General features: G+C 43.8%; 1 protein-coding gene across 5 annotated transcripts in view; it reads right to left on the reverse strand.

Moving 5' to 3' along the window:
* The window catches only part of LOC122539812 (oxysterol-binding protein-related protein 6-like), a 96,463-nt gene that overhangs the window by 14,167 nt on the left and 57,931 nt on the right, over positions 1 to 24,365 (reverse strand). For all 5 annotated transcript variants that reach the window (XM_087977794.1, XM_043674876.2, XM_087977792.1 and 2 more), the window contains 8 exons: positions 23,889 to 23,993; positions 20,434 to 20,559; positions 20,062 to 20,158; positions 12,726 to 12,988; positions 12,234 to 12,371; positions 8,460 to 8,523; positions 5,315 to 5,393; positions 3,764 to 3,908 (listed from right to left, as the gene is read on the reverse strand). In XM_087977794.1, the coding sequence (XP_087833920.1) occupies positions 3,764 to 3,908; positions 5,315 to 5,393; positions 8,460 to 8,523; positions 12,234 to 12,371; positions 12,726 to 12,988; positions 20,062 to 20,158; positions 20,434 to 20,559; positions 23,889 to 23,993 (1,017 nt within the window). The remainder of the gene's footprint in view (positions 1 to 3,763; positions 3,909 to 5,314; positions 5,394 to 8,459; positions 8,524 to 12,233; positions 12,372 to 12,725; positions 12,989 to 20,061; positions 20,159 to 20,433; positions 20,560 to 23,888; positions 23,994 to 24,365) is intronic.

Genomic DNA, 24,365 nt, shown 5'->3' on the forward strand with positions numbered 1-24,365 from the left:
AAATATCATTTAATGAAGTTTCATCCACCTGGACACACACATGACCATATACACTCCCCCATCATCCTGTTTCTATCCCTCATTTGCATCCGTTGTCAAATGCATTGTTCAAATCCATTTTTCAATCTCAATCACCACCACCCAATTTCTGAACAGTCAGTTCTACACGCTCAACACCTTCTACAGAAAGCAGTTTAAATTCAAACTGCTGAACAGACGTAGACAGAGCTCGTGCCTTTGCCCTCTGGTTAGAGTTTGGAATGAACAGGCAAGGGAGGGCAGTAAGAGAAACAGGGGGAAAGCAGCATTTGGAAGTCACAGTTCTCTGTTTCAATGCTGCTCCGTTAGAATCCCTGTCCCAAACAGAAGCTTGACAACATTCTGGCAGAGCATCATGACAAGACATTCAGTTATCACAGATTAAGCATACAGTTTATATTTCCAAAGGAAAAATTAAGTGATTCAAATAGGTCCACCATAGAACACAATGCAGAACATGGTCATTTGATCCAGCATTCTGGATCAGTGGTGCTGGAAGAGGACAGCAATTCAGGCAGCATCCAAGGAGCTTCGAAATCGACGTTTCGGGCAAAAGCCCTTCTTGCCCGAAACGTCGATTTCGAAGCTCCTCGGATGCTGCCTGAATTGCTGTGCTCTTCCAGCACCACTAATCCAGAATCTGGTTTCCAGCATCTGCAGTCATTGTTTTTACCATTTGATCCAGCAGTCCAGTGCTGGCTTGAGAAAGAGCAAACCAATTTGTCTCAGTCCCTTGTTCTTTGCCTAGAGCTCTGAAGAGTTAAATTAAAGAATTTATACAACTTCTCTTTGAAGGTCATTACTGAATAGAATTCCATTACATTTTTAAAAATTCATTCACGGGATGTGGCATTTATTGCCCTTTCCCAATTACCGAGAGGACAGTTAAGAGTCAGCCACATTGCTGTGGGTCTGGAATCACAAAGATCTGACTGAGTAAGGGTGAAAGATTTCTCTCTGACATTGGATGAACTAGGTGACAATTGATAGTGGTTACATGCTCACCACTAAACTGGCTTTTTATTCCACATTTTGAAAACCAAATTCAAATTCCACTGAACTCAGTGATTTAAATTCATACCCTGAGGATAATAGCTGGGGTTCAGGATTACAATAAAAGCAAATTACTGCAGATGCTGGAATCTGAAATCAAAAGAGAAAATGCTGGAAAATCTCAGCAGGTCTGGCAACATCTGTAAGGAGAGAAAAGAGCTGATGTTACGAGTCTAACTGACCCTTTGTCAAAGCCAAAAAAAAAGGGAGAAATAGGGAGGTATTTATACTGGGCTGAGAGAAGGTGAGTTATGGATTCAGAAGCAAAGGTAGCAATAAAGAGGTGACAATGACAGTGCATAGAGAGATTATAGGGAGATTAGAAGCTGTGAATGGCCAAGGCTGAAGCCAGTTCTATGTGATCAATAATGTGATCAAGGATAGTCAGCATGGTTTTGTGAAGGGCAGGTCGTGCCTCACAAACCTGATTGAATTCTTTGAGAAGGTGACTCAGGAGGTAGACGAGGGTAAAGCGGTAGATGTGGTGTATATGGATTCTAGTAAGGCGTTTGATAAGGTTCCCCATGGTAGGCAAAAAATACGGAGGTATGGCATTGAGGGCGAGTTGGAGGTTTGGATTAGGAATTGGCTGGCTGGAAGAAGACAGAGGGTAGTAGTTGATGGTAAAGGTTCATCTTGGAGTGCAGTTACTAGCGGTGTTCTGCAAGGATCAGTTTTGGGACCATTGCTGTTTGTCATTTTTATAAATGACTTGGAGGAGGGGCTAGAAGTTTGGGTGAGCAAGTTTGCGGATGATACGAAAGTCGGTGGAGTTGTTGACAGTGAGGAAGGATGTGTCAGGTTACAGCGGGATATAGATAAGTTGCAGAGCTGGGCAGAAAGGTGGCAAATGGAGTTCAATGTAGGTAAGTGTGAGGTGATTCACTTTGGTAAGAGTAACAAAAAGACAGGGTACTGGGCGAATGGTCGGATACTTGGTAGTGTGGATGAGCAGAGGGATCTTGGTCTCCATGTACACAGATCTCTGAAAGTTGCCACCCAGGTAAATAGTGCGGTGAAGGCGGCATATGGTGTACTGGCTTTTATTGGTAGAGGAATTGAGTTCCGGAGCCCTGAGGTCATGTTGCAGTTGTATAAGACTCTGGTGCGGCCGCATCTGGAGTATTGTGTGCAGTTTTGGTCGCCATACTATAGGAAGGATGTGGAAGCACTGGAACGGGTGCAGAGGAGGTTTACCAGGATGTTGCCTGGTATGGTAGGAAGATCGTATGAGGAAAGGCTGAGGCACTTGGGGCTGTTTTCATTAGAGAAAAGAAGGTTTAGGGGTGACTTGATAGAGGTATACAAGATGATTAGGGGTTTAGATAGGGTTGACCATGAGAACCTTTTTCCACGTATGGAGTCAGCTATTACAAGGGGGCATAGCTTTAAATTAAGGGGTGGTAGGTATCGGACAGATGTTAGGGGTAGATTCTTTACTCAGCGAGTCGTGAGTTCATGGAATGCCCTGCCAGTAGCAGTGGTGGACTCTCCCTCTTTATGGGCATTGGATAGGCATATGGAGGATAGTGGGCTAGTGTAGGTTAGGTGGGCTTGGATCGACACAACATCGAGGGCCAAAGAGCCTGTACTGCGCTGTATTTTTCTATGTTCTATGTGACAAAATATGTTTGTGTGTGTGTGTGTGTGTGTGTGTGTGTGTGTGTGTGTGTGTGTGTGTGTTGGCGGGGGGGGGTTTGATGGGTGAAGCAGAGGCAAAATGGAAAACAGGGGAGAAGAGCAGCAAAGAGGGAAATTTGTTTTCATTGTTCTGTAACTCTTATTTCTTGATTGTCTCTCTTTCTCTCACTCCCCACTCTCTCATCACCTTTTTCCTCTCCTCTTCCCCCTTTGCTATCCTTCTCCCCGGTTTTCCATTTTGCCTCTGCTTCACCCCCACCCCCCCTTATTTTGTCACATAGCACTGGCTTCAGCCTTGGTCATTCACAGCTCCTAATCTCCCTACAATCCCTCTATACACTGTCATTATCACCTCTTTATTGCTACCTTTGCTTCTGCATCCATGACTCACCTTCTCAGCCTAGCATAAATACCTCCCTATTTCTCCCTTTTTTTTTAAGCTTTGACAAAGGGTCGTAACGTCAGCTCTTTCCTCTCCTTACAGATGCTGCCAAACCTGCTGAGATTTTCCAGCATTTTCTCTTTGGGTTCGGGATTACAAGTCTGGTACATTATCACTCTGCTACTGTTTCCCTCAAAATGTTCAGGCAGCACATTGCAAATTACAATTTACTGGGGGAGAAAACTCATCCGACCTCTGGCGCCTTTGCCAATTATCTTAAATCTTTATCCTGTAGTTATGGCAGTTCTGCCACTGGAACAGTATTTCCCGATTCACTAACAATATCCTACAAGTTTTGAGAATATCCATTAAATCTCATCTTAACCTTCTCTCTCCGTAGAGACCAAGCTCAGCTATGTGAAGTCCCACATCCCTTGCACCATTCAAGTAAAGCTCAGCACCTTCGCCAAAGCCTCGACATCCTTCCTGATGTGCAATGCCCTGAACCAGATATGCTGCCAAATCATGAGCAATGGGCAAAAAGAAAAACATTTTAATTACATTAGGTGGACTTTTCAGAAGTATTGCAGATAACTCCAACTGAACTGACCAATGCCACATGGGCAAGAACTTCATGATCAAACTTACCTTACAAAATGTCAACCTGCAATGACAGGTACTGTTCCTTATGTTTGTGATTGTCACTTCCCCATAATGTTCTATCCATCGTTGCCCACTCAGGATGTTGTGGATGCAGGAGGTGATCTTATTCCACTGATAGTGATCGCCGAACCTGGGAATATCACAGGAACACATTGGTTAGAAACCAGTCACAAAATGTGTCGCTTATATTTTACATCTGCTTACTTTTGACCTACAAGTGAACACAAGACATAGCATTAAACAGCACCAAAATGTGTGTACTACCTACTAGATTCACGTGTAGAAACTCAAAGATCCTTAAGCAGCACCTTCCAAATCCATGACACTGCCATCTAGAGGACTAGGGCAGCAGATACATGGAAACAACCACCATCTTCAAGCTCCCCTCCCACACACCGTCCTGACTCAAGAATGTATCACCATTCCTTCACTGTCACTAGGTCAACATCTTGGAATTCCTTCCCCATTGACTGCAGCAGTTCAAGAAAGCAGCTCACCACCACCACCACCACCTAAAGGACAACTAGGAATAAATGCTGACCAGCTATGAGTGAATAAAGAAAAAGATTGCCCTTTGGCCCACATTGGCTTTTGCCACATCTACCCAATAACTCCCACTTCCCTATTTCTTTCCTACAGCCTGCAACTTATTTTCAACCATATATTTATTCAATTTCCCAACTAATGTTACAACTGAATCTGCTTCAACAAGCACTTTCCAGTCGTGGGAGAATCTAGAATTAAAGGTCACTGTATCAAAAAGAAGTAGTCACTCATTTAAGACAGATGAGGACAATATCCTTTACTCCCTCAATGTTGGAGCTCTCCTCCTCAAAAAAGTGATGAGAGCTGAGACTTAGCGGATATTTTTAAGACAAAGGTAGATAGGATCTTGATAAGCAAAGAGGTGAAAGGTTAGTGCTGCAAATTAGGAAATGGAGTAATTAGACTAACCACGATCTAACTCAGTGGATGAATAAGCTGGAAGGGTCAAGTAGTCTACTCCTGTTCCTCATTTTTGTTTGAATGCATCACATTAGACAGTACATTCCAGATAACCACGCTCTGCAGACAGGTGGCATGGTGGCTCAATGGTTAGCAATGCTGCCTCACAGCACCAGGGATCTAGGTTCAATTCCATCCTCAACAACTGTGCGTGGACTTTGCCAGTTCTCCTCTGGTCCACTTGGGTTTTTGCAAGGTGCAAGATCCGGTTTCCTCCCACAGTGCAGGTTAGGTGGATTGGCCGTGCTAAATCACTCAGCTTTCAGGGATGTGTAGGTTAGGTGCATTAGCCCTGGGAACTGCAGAGTTATCGGGATAGGGCTGGGTCAGCTGCTCTTCAGAGGGTCAGTGTGGAATTGTTGGGCCAATGGCCTGTTTCCACACTATAGAAAATCTATGGAGTTCTTATCCAGTTTCTGGTTTATTTGCCAATCAATCACTTCCAATTTGCGTCTTCGGATTACCGTCCCTTTGGTTACCAGAAGTAGTTTGCTCTGCCTTACCATGAAAGTTTCTGAATCAGCTACTTACTTTGGCAGGCTCACGTTCACCATTCCAACAGGCACAATCTCCAGGGACTTCCCCCAAAACTTATTCTTCCACCTCACATCTAAAAGGAGAAAGTAATTCATTTAAACTCATTACTTTCAGATACAAGCAGAAAGCTTCTCAGATGATGGAATTACTCCAGAATATTGTCTCAGCCAACCTGTTCGGAGAGATGCTCTTACACACGTCTAAAGTAGGTGGGATTTGAACCCAGACTTACTGGCTCAAAAGTAGGGGTGCTACCATCACGCCAGAAGAGTCCCGTTGAATAACATTATGGAGTTGCCAGCAACAAATACCTTGTGAAACTCGGAACACAACAAAACCAAAAAAAGACTTATATAATTCATTTGGCCAGCCCCGAATCATGAGCAAAGTCCTAGGCAAAAACGTCAGTGTCGCACTACAGTTGATATTGGATCATGGAGCAGGAACTGAGGTCAAAGCAGAAAGAGGGAGAAAGATTTAAAGAAAGAAAAACAAAAACCAAAAGATCTTGGTCAATTGTTAGCTGGATATAATTTGTGCAGCTGATCTGTACTGGAATACCACCCTAAGCATTACTAATCAGTCTATTTACCTTACAGTTTGGGATGGTTTCCTCCAACCCAGCCAAAATGCAGCACAAAAGAAATGTAGTTGGCGCAGAGACTGCGGTGCTCCCCAATGCTCACTTGTCCCACCTCAAATATAATTGCAATTAGTGGGAAGTGTTTGTAGCTTTATCAGGTTATTGCAGGTAACACAGGAAAGTAGACTTGTATATACTCGAGTAATAGTTCATCTCATGTAAAAGTCAAGATTAGAGTGGTGCTGGAAATGCATAGCAGGTCAGGCAGCAGCGAGGTGCAGGAAAATCGACATTCCTGATGAAGGGCTTTTGCCCAAAACGTCGATTTTCCTGCTTCTTGGATGCTGCCTGACCTGCTGTGTTTTTCCAGCACCACTCTAATCTTGACTCTAATCTCCAGCATCTGCTGTACCCATTTCTGCCCATCTCATGTAAAAGTAAGCCTCCCCTATTTTTTGGCCAAATAGCCTTGAATTTTCAATATATCTCATGTAACAGTTGACCTTAGTTCTTCTCAGATAACAGATCAACATTTAGGAGTCAGAGTGCCAGCTGTCACGTCCCGCTCCAGCTTTCCAGTCTGTCGGTTGTTCAACTCCGTTCTCAATCTTCCAGCCCACTGGCTGTTGTGTTCTGCTCCAAGTTTTCAGAATTACCATAATTCATTTTTTTTTTCCTTTATTTGTTTAGAGATCAGTTGGGCTTCTGCTAATGATATGGTAGGAATTTTGACAAGCATGAATTTCAGCCCCTCAAAAGTAGTATCCATGTAACTATTGACCCCATAAATTTAAAAGTAGTCAAAAAATTTGACTATTACTCAAGTATATACAGTAATTCAGGAGACATGGGCATTGATGGGTAAGGGTGGAGGCTATGGAGGCCAGATGGGCAAGGACAACAGGTTTCCTTCAGAGGACGACACTGGTGAACTGGATGGGTTTCTATGACAAATCAGAGGTCATCCTCAGAGTTGATTTCAATTCTAGATTTTGACCGAATTCAGATTTGCCATGTTGAGATTTGAACCCATGACCCTAGATCATTAATATGGGGCTCTGAATTACTAGTTTAGTCTCATAACTACCAGGCCACCACCTCCCCTTTGTGAGGTATGGGGCTGCACTTTTTCCAATAGTGAACTGGCTAAAACTGTCCACCCACCTGTGACCTCCTGGGTCAGGGTTGGCCATACTGGAGCAGGAATCGGAAACTGAATTGAACAGTGAACCCTTGAAAACTCACTTGTAATTTATATTCTTATGTTATATCGAGAATCTGAGACAGAGAAACCCACGTCCGGTTGAATAATTAAGCAAGACCTTTTTGTTTTGTTTAAATCTTTTTCGCTCCTTCTTTCTTTGACCTTAGTTCCTGCTCCATGAACCAACATCTACATTATCACAATTAGTGTAACACTAGCTTTGTCTCAGGGCGAATGATAATAAGAGCTCTAAGTCACCTGTTCATTGATTGATAATGTGTCTGAGACATTCTACTGTACGATTATCATTCACCATTTTATAATTGCAGTGTTCTGGGGCACCTGTCTTAATGGTTTATGCCAGTCTAGTGACAGAAGAGCATGTTTGTGCCCCATCCACAGGTTTTAGAAAAAGCACCAATTCACAGGTTACCAGAATTTAAAAAAAAATCCGTGCTATTCAAGTACTTAAGCAATGCCGAGCCTGCATGTTAAAAACCTCTAGCCTGCAGCACAAAAGGGAAGAGGGCAGGAGGTAAGTAGTTCCTGCTCCAGTGGGCGGCATGGTGGCACAGTGGTTAGCACTGCTGCCTCACAGCGCCTGAGACCCAGGTTCAATTCCCGACTCAGGCGACTGACTGTGTGGAGTTTGCACGTTCTCCCCGTGTCTGCGTGGGTTTCCTCTGGGTGCTCCGGTTTCCTCCCACAGTCCAAAGATGTGCAGGTCAGGTGAATTGGCCATGCTAAATTGCCCGTAGTGTTAGGTAAGGGGTAAATGTAGGGGAGAAAGTGAGGTCTGCAGATGCTGGAGATCAGAGCTGGAAATGTGTTGCTGGAGAGGCGCAGCAGGTCAGGCAGCATCCAGGGAACAGGAGAATCGACGTTTCGGGCGGTATGGGTGGGTTGCGCTTCGGCGGGTCGGTGTGGACTTGTTGGGCCGAAGGGCCTTTTTCCACACTGTAATCTAATCTAAAATGTAAAATACCTTTGAGGTAGGAGACCCATGGGAATATTCCTGTCATTGCCAGGCCCTTCTGCAGCCACTTCACTCAGTAAGTCTACCCTTAATCTCATGTGAATTAACCTGATCAGTTGAACTCAATTTGTGTATTGGGACGTGTGCTTTTAGCAGACAGCAAGGCCATTTATTTCTGAGCCCCACAGCTGCATCAGCAATACATTTGCTCTTCTCACCAGAGACAGCTCTCCAGCAACATGTAAGCATGTCGCACTGGTCACCAATGGCAACTTGCTGCTCGCCCCTCCAACACTTTGAAAACTTTGTTACAGAAATTGAATCTCAAACTGCCCTATAAATCCTTCCCCCCCCACCCACTGCCAAATAAACTAACCTTGCCAAAAGAGGAAGTTTTCGGATTCAGCATGGCAGACAGACACAGGAGGATGGTGGCTCACCTGTAACGAAAAATACAATAAGCTGGGAGGGGCAGCATGTGCTGGGAGTGAGCAGACAACCACAACTCTTCACCATAAGTACCTGCCCCACTGAACCACATCACTGCAGTTGCAGAGATACTGGTATCTCAGTCTTTATGCCAGTCTCTTGACTCGGCATAGATATCTCAAGAGCTAAAAAAGCACCTGATTCTATTCTGGACAGTGTTTCACCTGTGTTTGTGCTGAACAGTGACAGTCACTCAGGCACAACCGAGGCCTGACATCCCCCCCCTTGAAAACCAAATGTAACTCCCCACCTGCAGCAGCAGCAGCTGAGAGCAGTCAACTGGATATTAACTGGAGGCAGAAAAACACCTGAAGGTGAGCAACCTGAAACGTAGAGTCTGTGTCTCTCTCTACAGGAACTGCCTAACCTGCTGAGGTGTTTCCAGCAGCAGCTGCTCATGTCTTAACACAGTGTTAAAGTCTCTGCAAGTGTTGTAGACACGAGTAACTTCTACGTAGTGACTAATACTCTGTGGTAACTATTCTCCACAACTAACAACACCAGTTATGCTGGTGTACCGTGCCTTTGACCAATACTGTCTTGCTATTTCTCATGGGTTTTAACCATTCACAAACTAGATGTACCCTGGTTGAATAGTTTCCCTGAAAGGCTGAACTTCCGACAGTGCAACATTACCCCCAATACTGTTCAGGAATCTAATCTTCCGACCCAGAGAGGAGCATGCTATTTAATGGAGTACAACTGTCCATCAAATACAGCAAGGTCAGTAAAGATAGGCTGCTAATTCTAAACATTCAGGCAAATACATGCAGGTGGACGAATGGCATCACGCACCTTTCACTATCTCCAAACATCTCAAAGTACGTTACAGCCAAAGTAGCTCTGCATTATCGTCACTGTTGTCATATGGAAAACAGAGTAGCAAATTTGCACACAAAGTTCACAAACTGCAAATGTGATTTTTTTTAAAAACAAAGGAAAAAGGACGAAACAGCTCTTTAGTGTCACAACTGAAATCAGATAAATATTCGATGCTGCAGCTGATTCTCATCCCCGAACAAAGGAAATAAAAACCGTTGCTGCTCCGGATCAGAATTGCCTCCCGATAGCTATGAGCAAACCTACATCTAAAGCACGAAGGATTTCAAAACGCAGCCTTCTCAACGGCAAATCAGGGATAGGAATAAGATGGCTGGCTTAGCCAGCAATTAAGAAGTGAATAAATTACAGCAAAACTCCTGTTATTAACTCAAACATGTTCATCAAGGCCATTAAACACAGTTTCCCAATGTCAATACCAACCACAGCAAGTGCAGTTACTGCATGAGCTGAGTACCGATAACATTAAACAGCTCCAAGAAGATGCATGCTCCTTCATGTACAATAATAAAGACATGATTTCCCAAAAAACAACAACAGTTTGGTACCAACTTGTTTCAAATCAACGGAGAGAATTAAGCTAAGTGGCTGCACTCATTATGAGCTGAAACTTTATTGCTGGAACAGCACAGCAGGTCAGGCAGCATCTAGGGAACAGAAGATTCGACGTTTCGGGCACATGCCCTTCTTCAGGAATGAGCAGAGAGTGTTCAGCAGGAGAAGATAAAAGGTAGGGAGGAGGGACTTGGAGGAGGAGCGTTGGAAATGTGATAGGTGGAAAGAGGTCAAGGTGAGGGTGATAGGTCGGAGTAGGGTGGAGGCGGAGAGGTCAAGAAGAAGACTGCAGGTCAGGAAGGCGGTGCCGGGCTGGAGGGATTCGGCTGAGACAAGGTGGGGGGAGGGGGGATGAAGAAACTGGTGAAGTCCAAGTTCATCCCCTGTGGTTGTCCAACCACTTGGACTTCACCAGTTTCTTCATCCCCCCTCCCCCCACCTTGTCTCAGCCGAATCCCTCCAGCCCGGCACCGCCTTCCTGACCTGCAGTCTTCTTCTTGACCTCTCCGCCTCCACCCTACTCCGACCTATCACCCTCACCTTGACCTCTTTCCACCTATCACATTTCCAACGCCCCTCCTCCAAGTCCCTCCTCCCTACCTTTTATCTTCTCCTGCTGAACACTCTCTGCTCATTCCTGAAGAAGGGCATGTGCCCGAAACGTCGAATCTTCTGTTCCCTAGATGCTGCCTGACCTGCTGTGCTGTTCCAGCAATAAAGTTTCAGCTTTGATCTCCAGCGTCTGCAGACCTCACTTTCTCCTGCACTCATTATGAACCAGGGTTTATTTAAAATAAAATTATGAAAGAAATTTTAAATTTGACTGAAATTCAGAGTAAAACTTCATCTTTTAAATATCAAATCAAGTGTTTTATCCTTTGATACAATATGAAAATTCACACTTCCTCACACTTAACTTCTTTGCACTAAAAATCCTGTTGTTTCAAAACATTTCACATCAACATTCCTCCATTAAAAATTCCCATGTTCATATTTATTGTAGGTTTTGCTGATGCATATTTGTCAACATATCATGAAAGTCTGGTCGTTTTCTTTGAACATTGCCAAGATCCATCGCCCGACAGCTGGAAACCAGAATTCCATTCATCGGGTGTCTTGGTCTCGAGCTGGTTACGTTGTTTGGCCATGCCAAGGACAGCCACAGTGGGAACAAGCAGAAATTACCAGGTGAACTGGAGCCAGGCTGGTTCCAGCAGTATCTACTCTGCTGCTGCTCAAGTGAGTCACTCTCAGGGAGTGGTAACCATTGGGAAGAGGGTGAAGGATACCTTTCCTCCCAGGATGAGCAATGTAGGTATCAGAAAGGAAAAGAAACCAAGCACAATTCCTATTTGGCTTTGAAATCCACCTGCTGAGAAACCCAAACGTGGGTGTGATCGGCCTTACAGACAGGTGGTAATCATCTTCCAAAGTCAAATGGCTCACATCCCATCCATCTTCTTCAATGAAGGCGATGGCCTAGTGGTATTATCACTCTACTGTTAACCCAAGACCCAAGCAATACTCCAGGGACCTGGGTTCAAATCCCACCACAGCAGATGGCAAAATTTGAATTCAATAAAAATCTAGGAATTAAATGTCTGACGATGGCCATGAAACCACTTGTTTTACTTCAGAAAAACCCATCTGGTTCATTAATGCTCTTTATGGAGGGAAGCTGCCTACATGTGACTCCAGACCCACAGCAATGTGGTTGACTCTTAACAACTCTGAGCAATTAAGGATGGCAAGAAACTTTGGCCTAGACAGCGATGCCTTCATCCTGTGAATAAATAAAACGTTTGCTCCCTTCAACACCAACACCGTGGAAGCAGTGTGTTCCACCTCCCAGATGCAACGCAGCAACTGAGCAGGGCTCCTTCCAAACCCTCAACCTCGCACCCAAAACACAAAGGCAGCAGACCCATGGGAAACACAACCCAAGTGCCACTTTGAGCCAAGAAACAAGCTGCACTGGAACATCCTCACTGTCCCTTCATTGTCATTGGGGCAAAGTCCTGAACTTCCATCCTAACAGTACAAAGACTGCTACGGTTCACCACCATCTTTCCAAAGACAATGACAGAGAGGCAATACACTGGTCTAGCATGCAATGCCTACATCCGCAAATGAATAAGAAGAACGAACACACAAAACAGGTGGCAATTCTGCTGCAGTGTCTTGAGATTTTAAACTGGAGTTGGACCTCATTACCTGAAGGGGGAGGGGAGAAGACTGAGAACGGATCAGCAGAGACAATGCCTACCTGTTCGCCAATAAACTGGAAGCCCTTGTCTTCTCGAATACATTCATACGTTTCACCGAGGACAGGGTTGAATGGCTTGCTTCTGGCTCTGTAATATGCCGAAGCATAGCCTGACACAGCAAAGGCTGCGATGTAAATCTGCAGGGAAACAGCGATTGAACCAGTGAGAGAGTGTAGGAGAGAAAACCTTAAAGATTACCAGGAAACCCTGACCATTCCCATCTGTCCCACACTGAGGTCTGAACGTTACAGCTGTCTGGGGTCAGGTTTGTACTGAGGGAAGCCTGTACAACTCACCAGGTGACCTTCCTATTGGCTGCACACCTGGAAATAATTTCTGGCCTGGTCAGTGACACACATCCCACGAATGGATTTTTTAAAAATTAAAATAACCACGTCTTTGCTGACGGTAAGGTGTGGGTTTCTCTCATTCGAAGAGATACCGGCACTCACCCAATTGATTCATGTCACAGAACAGATTGAGCAGCTTACCATACGCTCAAAGGGATCTGATGTCCTGCTCGCTGCATCCAATAGTTCACTGAATTCAAGCTCCTCACAGAGTCGCTGGAGTGTGTTCAGTGGTTCGTTTAACTGGACTGGCATCGAGACCTTAGACAAGTCTTTCCCAATGTTGTTCTTCAAGATGTTCCATAGGCTGACGTTGTTCAGATTCGGGCCTGGGGCTGGGAGACACATCCGGCGTTGTGTCCCATCCACTGAACCGCAGCTGGTAGCGCCTTTCGTTTTATCATCTTTAAACAAGAAAGAGCCAGCTTTAGTCAATTTTCTCATGCCTCAGCTTTCAAACTTACAATTCGTTAACACAGAGAATAAATAGGAGACTTTTGCTTTTTAAGGGCTCTCCAATCCGAAATCCTCCATGGCAGCCCCCCTCCTCATTCAAGTAATCTCTCCAGACCTACAGCTTTCTGCATTCTTCTAACTCTGGGAGTCTCACACATCCCTGCTGCCTTCCCTCCAATACAGCTTCCCGAGGCCGCAAACTGTTATTTCCTCCATCAACCTCTCTCTTCTTGAAGATGCTTCTTAAAACCCATCCCTTTGACAAAAGTGAGAGATGACCTGTACCACAATTGCCATGTCAGCTAATGTCAGGCCTTGTTTGAGAAATGCTCTCATGTGGCACCAGGGGACTTGACCACGTCAACGTGGAAAAGATGTTTCCTCAAGAGAGAGGACCTGGAGCCAAGGGTCATTGTTTAAATATAAGGAGGCACCCATTTAAGACAGAGCAGAGGAAACTTTTTATTGTCCTGAGGATTGAGCGTTTTTGGAATTCTCTTCCTCAAAACAGAGATGCAGAATTTTAAGAGTTTTTTTTAAGAGCAGATAGATTCTTGATGACCCCAAGGGGAAGAAAGATTGTCAGATGTCTGCAAAAATGTACAGTCATAGACTCATACAGCTGCACTGCACAGAAACAGATCCTCCAGCCCAACTCACCCATGCCAACCAGATATCCTAAATTAATCTAGTCCCATTTGTCAGCATTTGGTCCATATCCCTCCAAACCCTTCTTATTCATATACTCATCCAGATGCCTTTTAAATGTTGTAGTTGTACCAGCCTCCACCACTTCTCTAGCAGTTCATTCCAAACAAGCACCACCCTCTGCATGAAAGAATTGCCCCTTAGGTCACTTTTAAATCTCATCTTAAAACCTATTCCTTCTAGTTTTGAACCCTCCCACTCTGGGAAAAACGGTATCACCCTATCCAATCTATGCCCCTCATGGTTTTATAAACTTCTATAAAGATCGCCCCTCAGCTGCCGATGCAGTAGGGAAAATAGCCCCAGCCTATTCAGCCTCTCTCTCTGTAGCTCAAACCCTCCAACCCCAAAAACACCCTTGTTAAATTTGAAAGGGTCCAATAAAGATTTACAACACCTTTCTTGTAGCAGGGAGACCAGAACTGAATGCAGTATCCTAAACTGATGTGAAAACCAAAATTAGCTACAACCTTATTGAGTGGCAAAAGAACAGCCTACTTGTGCATTGTTTGGATGTGATATGATTAGATTTCCTACAGTGTGGAAACAGGCCCTTTGGCCCAAGTCCACACCGACCCTCTGAACAGCAACCCACCCAGACCCATTCCCCGCAATTTACCCCTGACTAATGCACCTAACACTACGGGCAATTTAGCACAGCCAATTCAGCTAACCTGCACATTTTTGGACTGTGGGAGGAAACCAGAGCACCCAGAGGAAACCCACGCAGACATGGGGAGAATGTGCAAACTCCACACAGACAGTTGCCCGAGGCGGGAATTGAACCCGGGTCCCTAGCGCTGTGAGGCAGCAGTGCTAACCATGAGCCACCATGCCACAAGTTATCACTGCTGAAAGCTTTCTGGTGAGTTTCAGTTTTCTTAGATGTTTGCAGAAATATAACGAGTCAGACCTGGGCATGTTGGCTTTTCACTTGACTTCATGTTTACTTAGGTAAAAACAATGACTGCAGATGCTGGAAACCAGATTCTGGATCAGTGGTGCTGGAAGAGCACAGCAATTCAGGCAGCATCCAAGGACAGGCAAAATCGACGTTTCGGGCAAAAGCCCTTCATCAGGAATAAAGGCAGAGAGCCTGAAGCGTGGAGAGATAAGCTAGAGGAGGGTGGGGGTGGGGATAGAGTAGCATAGAGTACAATAGGTCAGTGGGGAAGGAGATGAAAGTGATAGGTCAGGGAGGAGAGGGTGGAGTGGATAGGCAGAAAAGGAGCTGGTCAGGTCGGACAAGTCAAGGGGACAGTGTTGCTGGAGGTTAGAAACTAGGATGAGGTGGGGGAAGGGGAAATGAGGAAGCTGTTGAAGTCCACATTGATGCCCTGGGGTTGAAGTGTTCCGAGGCGGAAGATGATGCGTTCTTCTTCCATGCGTCTGGTGGTGAGGGAGCGGCGGTGGAGGCGGCCCAGGACCTCCATATCTTCGGCAGAGTGGGAGGGGGAGTTGAAATGTTGGGCCACGGGGCGGTTTGGTTGATTGGTGTTCTTCGGGTGTCTCGGAGATGTTCCCTAAAGCGCTCTGCTAGGAGGCGCCCAGTCTCCCCAATGTAGAGGAGACCGCATCGGGAGCAACGGATACAATAAATGAGTTTATAACCACTGAAAAGCTACACAGCGAAAACTCACATCCCTGGGCGACATTCCAATTCTGTGGCAACACCCAGTTCCTCTTTGATTGGAAATTCTTCTTTGTTCAATGAAACAGAATGGACAAAAAAAAAATCAGAATCACAGTTCTAAACTGTTGAGGAGATCTTTAGGAATTTGCATTCTCTGGCACAGACCTTCACATTGCTGACTCACTAATCGAGAATTGTTTTTTAAAAAATGCATGAAAAGATGACTTCAGGGATAAATTGCCAAATAGCACAACAGTTTGCATTTATATAACACCTCTACTACAGTTTCAATTCAAAATAAACTTATCCAAAAGGAGGACAAAAACTTGGACAAAGAGGTTGAGTTTTAAAATGAGAGTTGGAGAGGAACAGAGCAAACAGGAGCAGCAGGAGGCCATTCAGCCCTCAATTCTGCTGTGCCATTCAACTGGATTACAGCTGAACTACTCCCTCTCCACTTTTCAGCACTTATTCCAATTTCCTTTGATATATTTACCATCTAGAATTCTCTATCTTGATCAATGGTCAAACAACTGAGGCTCCACCACCCTCTAGGGCAGAGGATTCCACAGGCTCACCACTGTCCAAGTAAAGAAATTCCTCCTGATCACAATCCTAAACTTTTTACTCCATAGTCTCAGACTGTGCTCCTGGTTTCACTGTCCTGCCCCAACCGGGGGAACATACTTCTGGTATTTACTGTATCAACCCATTTAGAAGAAAATGAGATTGCCTCTCATTTTTGAATTCTAGAGCCCAGTCTCGCCAATCTATCTTCACAGAGTTATGCCTCTAGTCTAGGCATCTGTCCACTGAATCCCCTCGACGGCAATTATCCTTCCTTAGGTAAGGAGACCAACTGTATACAATATTGTAGCTATGATCTCACCAAGGCTCACAGTTACAGCAAGACCCTATCTTGCTCCAGTAATGGCCAATGTACTATTTGCCTTTATAAGTATTTGAAAAAATACCTTGCAAACAAGGACACTATGGACTCTTTGCAAAGTGATGCATCCTAATCTCTTACCATTGAAGAAAAACAGTGGCAGGAAAATGCAAAAAAGTTCATATGTTTTTCTATGTTATACTTCACCTGCTAAGAGAGGAGTAGCACTTACAAACTAGGTTATGGATGAAGTCACAGTACAGATGGCAAAGTGAGGGAAGTGTTGGAGAAAGACAGAGCTATAAGGCAGGTTGTCGATCTAGTGGATAGTCAGGCTTGACTTGAGCCAGACAAATCAGTGGCAAAGGAACTGTCAAGCCAGTGATTTCAGCCAGCAGAGAGGTAAGAAAGGTAGCAGTGAGACAGAGCTGGGTATACGTTAAAATCTCAGTTTCTATTGGGGGACTTAAAATTTTCCCTTTGTCCACAAGCCAGACAACTTTCCTTTGATCCATAAATCAAAAGTTTATGGGTTCAGGGGGGAAAAAAGATTTCAGTTTGCACCAAGGTTGAGGGTAACAATCCACCAGTTAGAAAAAAGATCACGAACAAGAATATCAAATCTCAACATTACCAGTAGAGGGCAGTGCTTAACAAAGCACAGGATATTTCCCAGAGGAGAAACAGACCAGAATATCTAGATAATGTGCACATTCTTATTCTGTGCCAGGTTATACCCTTCCAGCCAATCATCACTAAGTGAGGGACAGAGGGGGAATCACAGTGAAGACATTAATAAAAAGGGGAGAGAGAGAGAGAGAGAGAGAGAGTGAGTCTCCTTCCATACAGTGCCAGACAATCAGCTGTAAGTCAGAGACAAAAATAGAAATTGCTGGAAGAGCTCAGCAGGTCTGGTAGCATCTGGAGAGAAATTAACATTAACATTTTAAGTCCAATTCTGAGGAAGGGTCATTGGACCAAAAATGTTAACTAGTTTCTCTCCACAGATGCTGCCATACCTGCTGAGCTTTTCTAGCAATTCCTATTTTTGTCCTGGATTTACAACATTCATAGTTCTTTTGGTTTTTATTCCATTGTAAACAAGAGGGTGCACACTGAACTTCCTTCTTATAGTTCACCCAAACATTCTCCAAAAAGGAAATAAAAATCATGCCCAGGAAAAAGAGCACTTTCCCATATCCTCTCTGCCTGTATCATGAAACTTTCTGGTAAGCCAATGAACAGATTTCTTTCGCCCCCCCCCCCCCGCCTCAAATTAAAAGGTAAAGTAATTGCAAACATTATGGATACAGCTGCTCAGATATGGAACACCTTCACATTTCAGGCACCCAGGCCTGCACTCCCCAAATCCACCTCCCCCCCCCCCCCCCCCCCACCCTCCCCCCTCAGGCAAGGGCAGGAACATGCATCAGCTGCCCTCTTGGCTTTTATAAAAAGAGATGCGACAATGTCACTGTAGCTCCTAATCAGCATCAGCAGAAAATGATTTTCTCAGCAAAGATTAAACATTTCACTCAGGAAGCAGAAATATTACAAAATATCAAGGCGACCTATTTCAGGACTGAAAAACCTCTGATACCCCACTCCCTTGGGAGATAATCTTCAGTTTTCTAAAACCCTCGTGCAATGGTACTAATCTCCGTACCCCTCTTAATCTTTCCAATCCTGGCAATGCAGCAGGTCTCAGCTCCTCATTTTGATTTCTCAGTTTTACAAGAAACATTTTACAGAAAGGCAGCAATTTCATTTGCTGCTCCAAGCAGTCTGCTTCAGTTTGAGGTCTAAATTGTTCCCTTCCAATCCCAGTGTTCAGACAAGTAAACCCTCTCTATTGCCTCATTGTTTAGAGGGTTTACTAGAAGTGTTTAGAGGGATTATGGGCTAAATCTGGCACATTGGGCTAGGTCAGATTGGGATGTCTAGTCGGTGGACAAGTTGTTTTGAAGAGTTTTTCCTCATGTTGTATAACTCAATGACTCAGTTTTTATGCTGACCATACGCCTAAAGACCTGCTGGTATGGTGCACAAGCCACTTGATTGGTCTTTCCTGGACTGCAACAAAAACAGCTACAAGTGATATTTAAAGATGATGGGCGTTGACAAGTCGGGGAAGGTGATTTCGGACTGCCGTGATTTCTGGAGGCTTTGGAAGAGGCAAACAAAAACTCAACGCTCAGCAGAAAATCAGAGTCCATCCATTCGTAAACCTTCTGCACACATTGTCTCCCTTTACAACGTATACAGCAGAGATGCCCATTATCAGAGTGAGGTTGCTGAGCCATACCTGGTGGCACTTACCAGTTGATCACCACAATGCAAACCAGCACCTTGCATTACAGAAGGCTGTCACTGATCTCAAATCCATGTCCTCTGGTTACAGACCCCTTGGCAGTGGAAACTAGTGTCTTCCCATTAATGGTCTTAATTGTGGGCACCATACAAGCAGGTCTTTAGGCATATGGTCAGCATCCATCTGATGACACTGGAACACTCACTGCATGCATCAATGAGTGTGTGCTGATGGAATTAGTACATTCCAAGACCTTGTTTAGCCAAGAAATGCTAACGATATGGCTGTGACAGTGAACATGGAAAGTGAACAACCTTCCTCACTATCTACGATATCAAGCTCTCATTACTGCAGAGGAACACACACGGGGGACAATTCTGATGAACTTGCAGTTTGATGTTCTCAGTCAGTTTGCTATTCCACTAACACTCACTTAGCATGAAAAAAGCTGCAGTTTCTGCGATGCATGAGTTCATTTCAGCATCAAGTAACATATTGTGGGAAACTCTGGAGCAGAGATACACACAAAGCTATCAATAATCTCCAAATGCATATTGTCACTGCTGTTAGATGGAGTATGCCAATATCCAGGACCATGACATTTGCCCTCCTGATGTAGATGTCAAACCAAACCCATGACAGGCCTGAGAGAGTTTGTCCATTTGCCAGTGTTTTGATGCAATCCAGCAGCATCAACACACACAACTCTCTGAAGAGGACTTAGTGGATCATTGTTTTGAATCGCAACGTGGGAAGGCTGAAGAGTTTTCTACTGGCTCTGGTATGTGAGAAGGTAGCCTCTGTAGACAGCCTGAAAGCAAATGACAGCACCAAAAGAGGGGGGAAAAAGGGGCAAAAAATTGCTAGGACCAAAATATAACCTATTTGACCCCACTCAATGTTAATCAAAGGTGAGGTGCTGGAAAAGCACAGCAGGTCAGGTAACATTCGAGGAGCAGGAGGATCAATGCTTCGGGCAGAAGCCCTTTATCAGGGAATGGAAGGGCTTATACCCAGGTGTGCAGTAGTTTGTACCAGGGAATATGAGAGAGGGGGGAAAAAAAAGAAAACAGAAGAATAGTAGAAACAAGGGAATAAAAGTCTTGGTCTCTCACATCTGGGTGGAGAATTCTGAACGAGTTGAAGTAAATGTGAGGCACGGCTAACTCAAGCAAGCAGAAAACTCAGGCCTGGGGGGGGAGGGGGGGGAGAAGCGGGCGGTGAAGGAGGTATGGATGAGTGTTTTTGAGAGAAGCAGAAAGTGGCAATGACAGAGAATGAACAGTTTGGAGGGAGACAGCTTGTGTGAAGGCCAAGTTAGAAACAGTATCCCGGAAAGGATTGGGGTCAAGGACATAGCAGTTCAAGCAGCGGCTGATCATAAAATGAAAGATCGCAGTATATCATTGCTGCGGTGTACATAATTACACAAAATGCAAGCTACAGATGGCTGCTCATGTTACTGATTTAACAAACAAACCTGTCAGTTCCTGAATAGATGCTTCCACAGTGTTTAAATTCTCTTCAGAGTTGCTGTTAGTAATTTCACTGGTGGTGGAGTCATCATCATCTGACATCTGTGACAAAGGAAAGTGACTTAGATTTAATATATATTTAAAAAAGTGAATGACAATGAACCCATTTTGTGCATCCCTCTCTGCATTTGCTCAAAAAACTGTAGAATCTCTCATTTTTTCCAGTTTTGCTACAAGGTCACAGACACTGGTCTGCACAAGTCTGTTCAGACTACATCTATTTCTTCCTTGACAAATGCTAGCCTTTGTGCAAAGAATTAAGCTAAAATCTTTTCATCCCTTACGTTATTACCAAAACGAATCGCCGACTCATCTACCTCGTTGTCAGAAGAACACGCAGACAGCAACACGTCCTCAGCATCAAAGAATTCAACGTGTGACTCAGACAGTGAAGCGTTACTGTCTAAGGACAGCTGATGAGCTAGCGACCGGTTACAAGCCACCTAAAGATAAAGTTTTGAAAAAGAAAACATCACAACACATTCTAGAGCCACTCGTAACGTTTATGTTATTTTGTAAACAATTCTCCACAAAGATCAAAGCTTTTCCTCAATACATTGCAGTTCTTTCTCATTCATTTCATTTCCTGCCCATTCCTAATTGCCCAGAGGGTAGTTAAGAGTTGACCGCGTTGCTGTAGGTCTGGAGTCACATGTAGGCCAGACCAGGTAAGGATGGCAGATTTCCTTCCCTAAGAGGATGTTAGTGAACCAGATGGGTCTTTCTGATAAACAATGAATTTGAATGTCAACATTGCTAGTCCTAGTCCTGGGTCCCTAGAACATTACCTGGGTCTCTGCATTAACAATCCAATGATAGCAGCAATAAGACCATCACCTCCCCATATTATAAACAAGTTAAATAAAGGTAATGGAAGAAGTTGCAGAGCAGATTTAGAAGAGAGACCCCAAAAATGGTTGAGTCATTGCATTACAGAAGGATTGATAGGCTGGGTCTCTCTTCACTTGAAGAAAGTAAACTGAGGGGTGACTCAATAGAGATATCTAAAATAATGAACAATTACGATCCAGAAAGAATGTTCTGTCCTGTAGAGCTGAGCACAATTATGAGATTATAGATAGAAAAGATAGTTATCGAGAAATCGAAAAGGGAAAAGAAGAAGATGCATCTCTTAGTTCAAGGAAGTGGAACTTGCCACCACGTGGAATTGGTTGAAGAAAGCAGTTGAGATACACTTAAGGAGCAGTTAGACCAGCACAGCAGGAAGCAGGAATTGGGTCATTTGGATGCTGGTGAACTTGCCTGAGAAACGATAGAGTATAACAAGACCCTGGGCTACCTGACTCATTTCTGACCCTTACATTACCATGTTGTTGCACATCCTTCAAGCAAGTCTTCCAAAGCTAAACAAAACCTGTTTTTACCATTACTGCAGCTCTGTTGCACAAGATAACAAGCTCAATATTTATTTTTGCTTCAGCCACCTAGTCTGGTTTGTCTAGAATCATTGGGCACAAAAACCTGAGCTGGATTTATGGAAGAATTTCAATGTCCTGTTATATCCAACAACTTTTCCCATTTCAAATCATTATCCAATTCCCTTTTGAAGATTATAAAATAAGGCTGGAGAAGGAGGGGAGAATTTTTGTTTTTAAAATATGCAGCAAGTTATGATGATCTGGAATGTACTAGAACATGCAAGTATAATCAGTTCTTGTATAACATGATGCCCACGTTCTGCTGCAAGCCCACATTATAGAAAAGAAAAATCGCACTTTAGAGACAGCACTTAAAGTATTGGTGCTGTAATCACAATACAGCCAGCACTCATTGGAAAAGTTCATACTGTAAAAAAAAGCACCCAATTCATCAAGCACGTTACAGTGAATTTGCGTCAACGAACCATGTATTATAACAGAACCAAAGAAAGTGTGGTGCTGGAAAAACACAGCAGGTCAGGGAACATCAGAGTAGCAGGAGAGTCAACATTTCGGGCACATGAAATGAATTAACCCAATTAACAACACGTTTTGAAAATAAGGTGGTTGTGTGTTCACTGTGCAAAGGCACCTAATTTTTAAAATGTGTTGTTAATTGGGTTAATTCAAATCATGTGCCTGAAACGTCAATTCTCATGTTCTTTGGATGCTGCCTGACCTGCTGTGCTTTTCCAGCCCCACACCTTTTTGACTCTGATCTCCAGCAGCCGCAGTTCTCACTTTCTTAGTCGGTATAACGGAACGACCTACACAGATACTTCTGAACGATAACTTTCAGAAGAAAGTTGGACAAGTACTTTGAAATGGAAAAACCTGAAGGGCTACGGGCAAAGGGCAGGTGAGTTGGAAGAACTAGCGATTCTCAGAGCTGCCCAAACATAGCAAAATTGAGTGGCCTCTGTCTGTGCCACATGACCCAGTGATCAACTCCCAATACGGAGGGATACATGAGATTTATCACAGTGCAGGATTCTCAGTACAGCAATACAAAGGCTCTCTCAGAATGCCCTTTTTACACAGTGAACATACAGGCATCTTATTTTCAAAAAGGTGTTGTTAACTGGGTTAATCCAAATCATATTACACAGGATAACTTCAGTAAGCATTTCCAACACAACAGGGCAGCTAAGAATCTGAATGATCTCAAGTCAGTTCAGTAAACCATGTGAACACAGCTGAATCGAATGCAACACTGCACATCAACCAAAGGCAGTAGCAATTAACAACAATTTTTGGAAAATGTGTGCTGGCCTTGAAAAGTAAAATTCCTAAGTGATGCAAAGACTAATCCTTATAACAGGCTGCTTCTCTGCTGAAGATCCACAGCAGATGCTGGGATATCTGCACATCAGTTGTACCGAGCAGAATCATGCAAGTCAGCAAGTTACTGTTAGGAAAATGAAGAGTGATTACTCAATCATCAGTTTAAACACAGATTTTTCAATAAACTTGGAGCTCCAGGGGTTCAACCCTAAAATGGAAATCCTCGATCTTTATGCAGTACCTTCCTCTAAATTAATGCCACCTCTTCACAAATTCGTGAAAGGTGACAAACAACACTGTTTTGATTGCCACTGTAAACCTGCAAGTTTACACAAACAAAACACAGCAAATGAACAAAAGGTCCATACCAGTGTTTACATTCCAAACAAGCCTCCTTGCACCTTCTCAATGCAACTTTATCAATCTATCCTACTAATCATAGAACATTATCACAGAAGCCCTACAGCATGGAAACAGGCCATTCAGCCCAACAAGTTCACATAGTCTCTCCAAAGAGACACACCCAGATCCATTTCCCAGTTACCCCGACTAATACATTTAACCTACACACCCCTGAACACTATGTTCATAATATGGGGAACTAACAAGGCCAATTCACCTAACCTGGACATCTTTGGACTGTGGGAGGAAACCCACGCAGACACTGGGAGAATGTGCAAACTCCATACAGACAGTTGCCCAAGGCTGGAATTGAACCAGAGTCCCTGGCACTGTGAGGCAGCAGTGCTAACCACTGGGCCACCGTGCCACCCATTACTCCCTGCAGATACCTTAGGTAGCTGCCCTTTGAATGTTCAAGTAGTACATAGGGGACAAAGGAATGGAAGGATAGACTGATGGAATTAGATGAAAACAGCACCATGGCTAGAGGCATATGTTGGTAACGAATGAACACTCAGATTAAAAATGCTTGAAATCGTGCGTCCCTATTGATGCCCCTTGTTTTTTTTTGCCAATGAGATTGATTAAAAACAGAATCAAACAATAAAAAAAGATCTCTAGTAGTCAGTAGAAGAATTTTGTTTTACCTCTTCAACTTTAACAGGAGCCAGTGTATCAGTCACTGCATCAAAGCTGGACAGGCACTGGATTCTGTGCAGACGATTCCGGAGATCAGCATTCTGAGACATAACCTAGGGACATTCCACAGGTTAATTTCATCGATGTAAGTAGAGTCTTGTTCAAGTAAGAGATATTTTGGGTTTGTTTGCTGGATAGAGTCAAACCCCAATGTTTGTTTCTTCATATGTTACTGTACAGAACCAAACTGTTTAAGAGACCATGATATTTTTAAGAATAAAATATATTTTTGAAATATAGATAATTTCAGTGATTAGCCACATTGGAGTTTCAGTTCAAGATAGGGTTTGCAATAGAGCGTGGATTATCCAAAGCTAATGATGCAGAGTGGTGTATGCAGAGCGATGTAGATGTTGGAGAGATTTCAATTTGTTGGTCATACTTTGATCGTTTCTGAAGATAGTAACAAGATGCTGGAAATACTT

The sequence above is a fragment of the Chiloscyllium plagiosum genome, unplaced genomic scaffold (assembly GCF_037043375.1).
Source record: "Chiloscyllium plagiosum isolate Xiang-an unplaced genomic scaffold, Cpla_swu_hap1 HiC_scaffold_32, whole genome shotgun sequence".
In the NCBI taxonomy this organism is placed as follows: Eukaryota; Metazoa; Chordata; class Chondrichthyes; order Orectolobiformes; family Hemiscylliidae; genus Chiloscyllium; species Chiloscyllium plagiosum.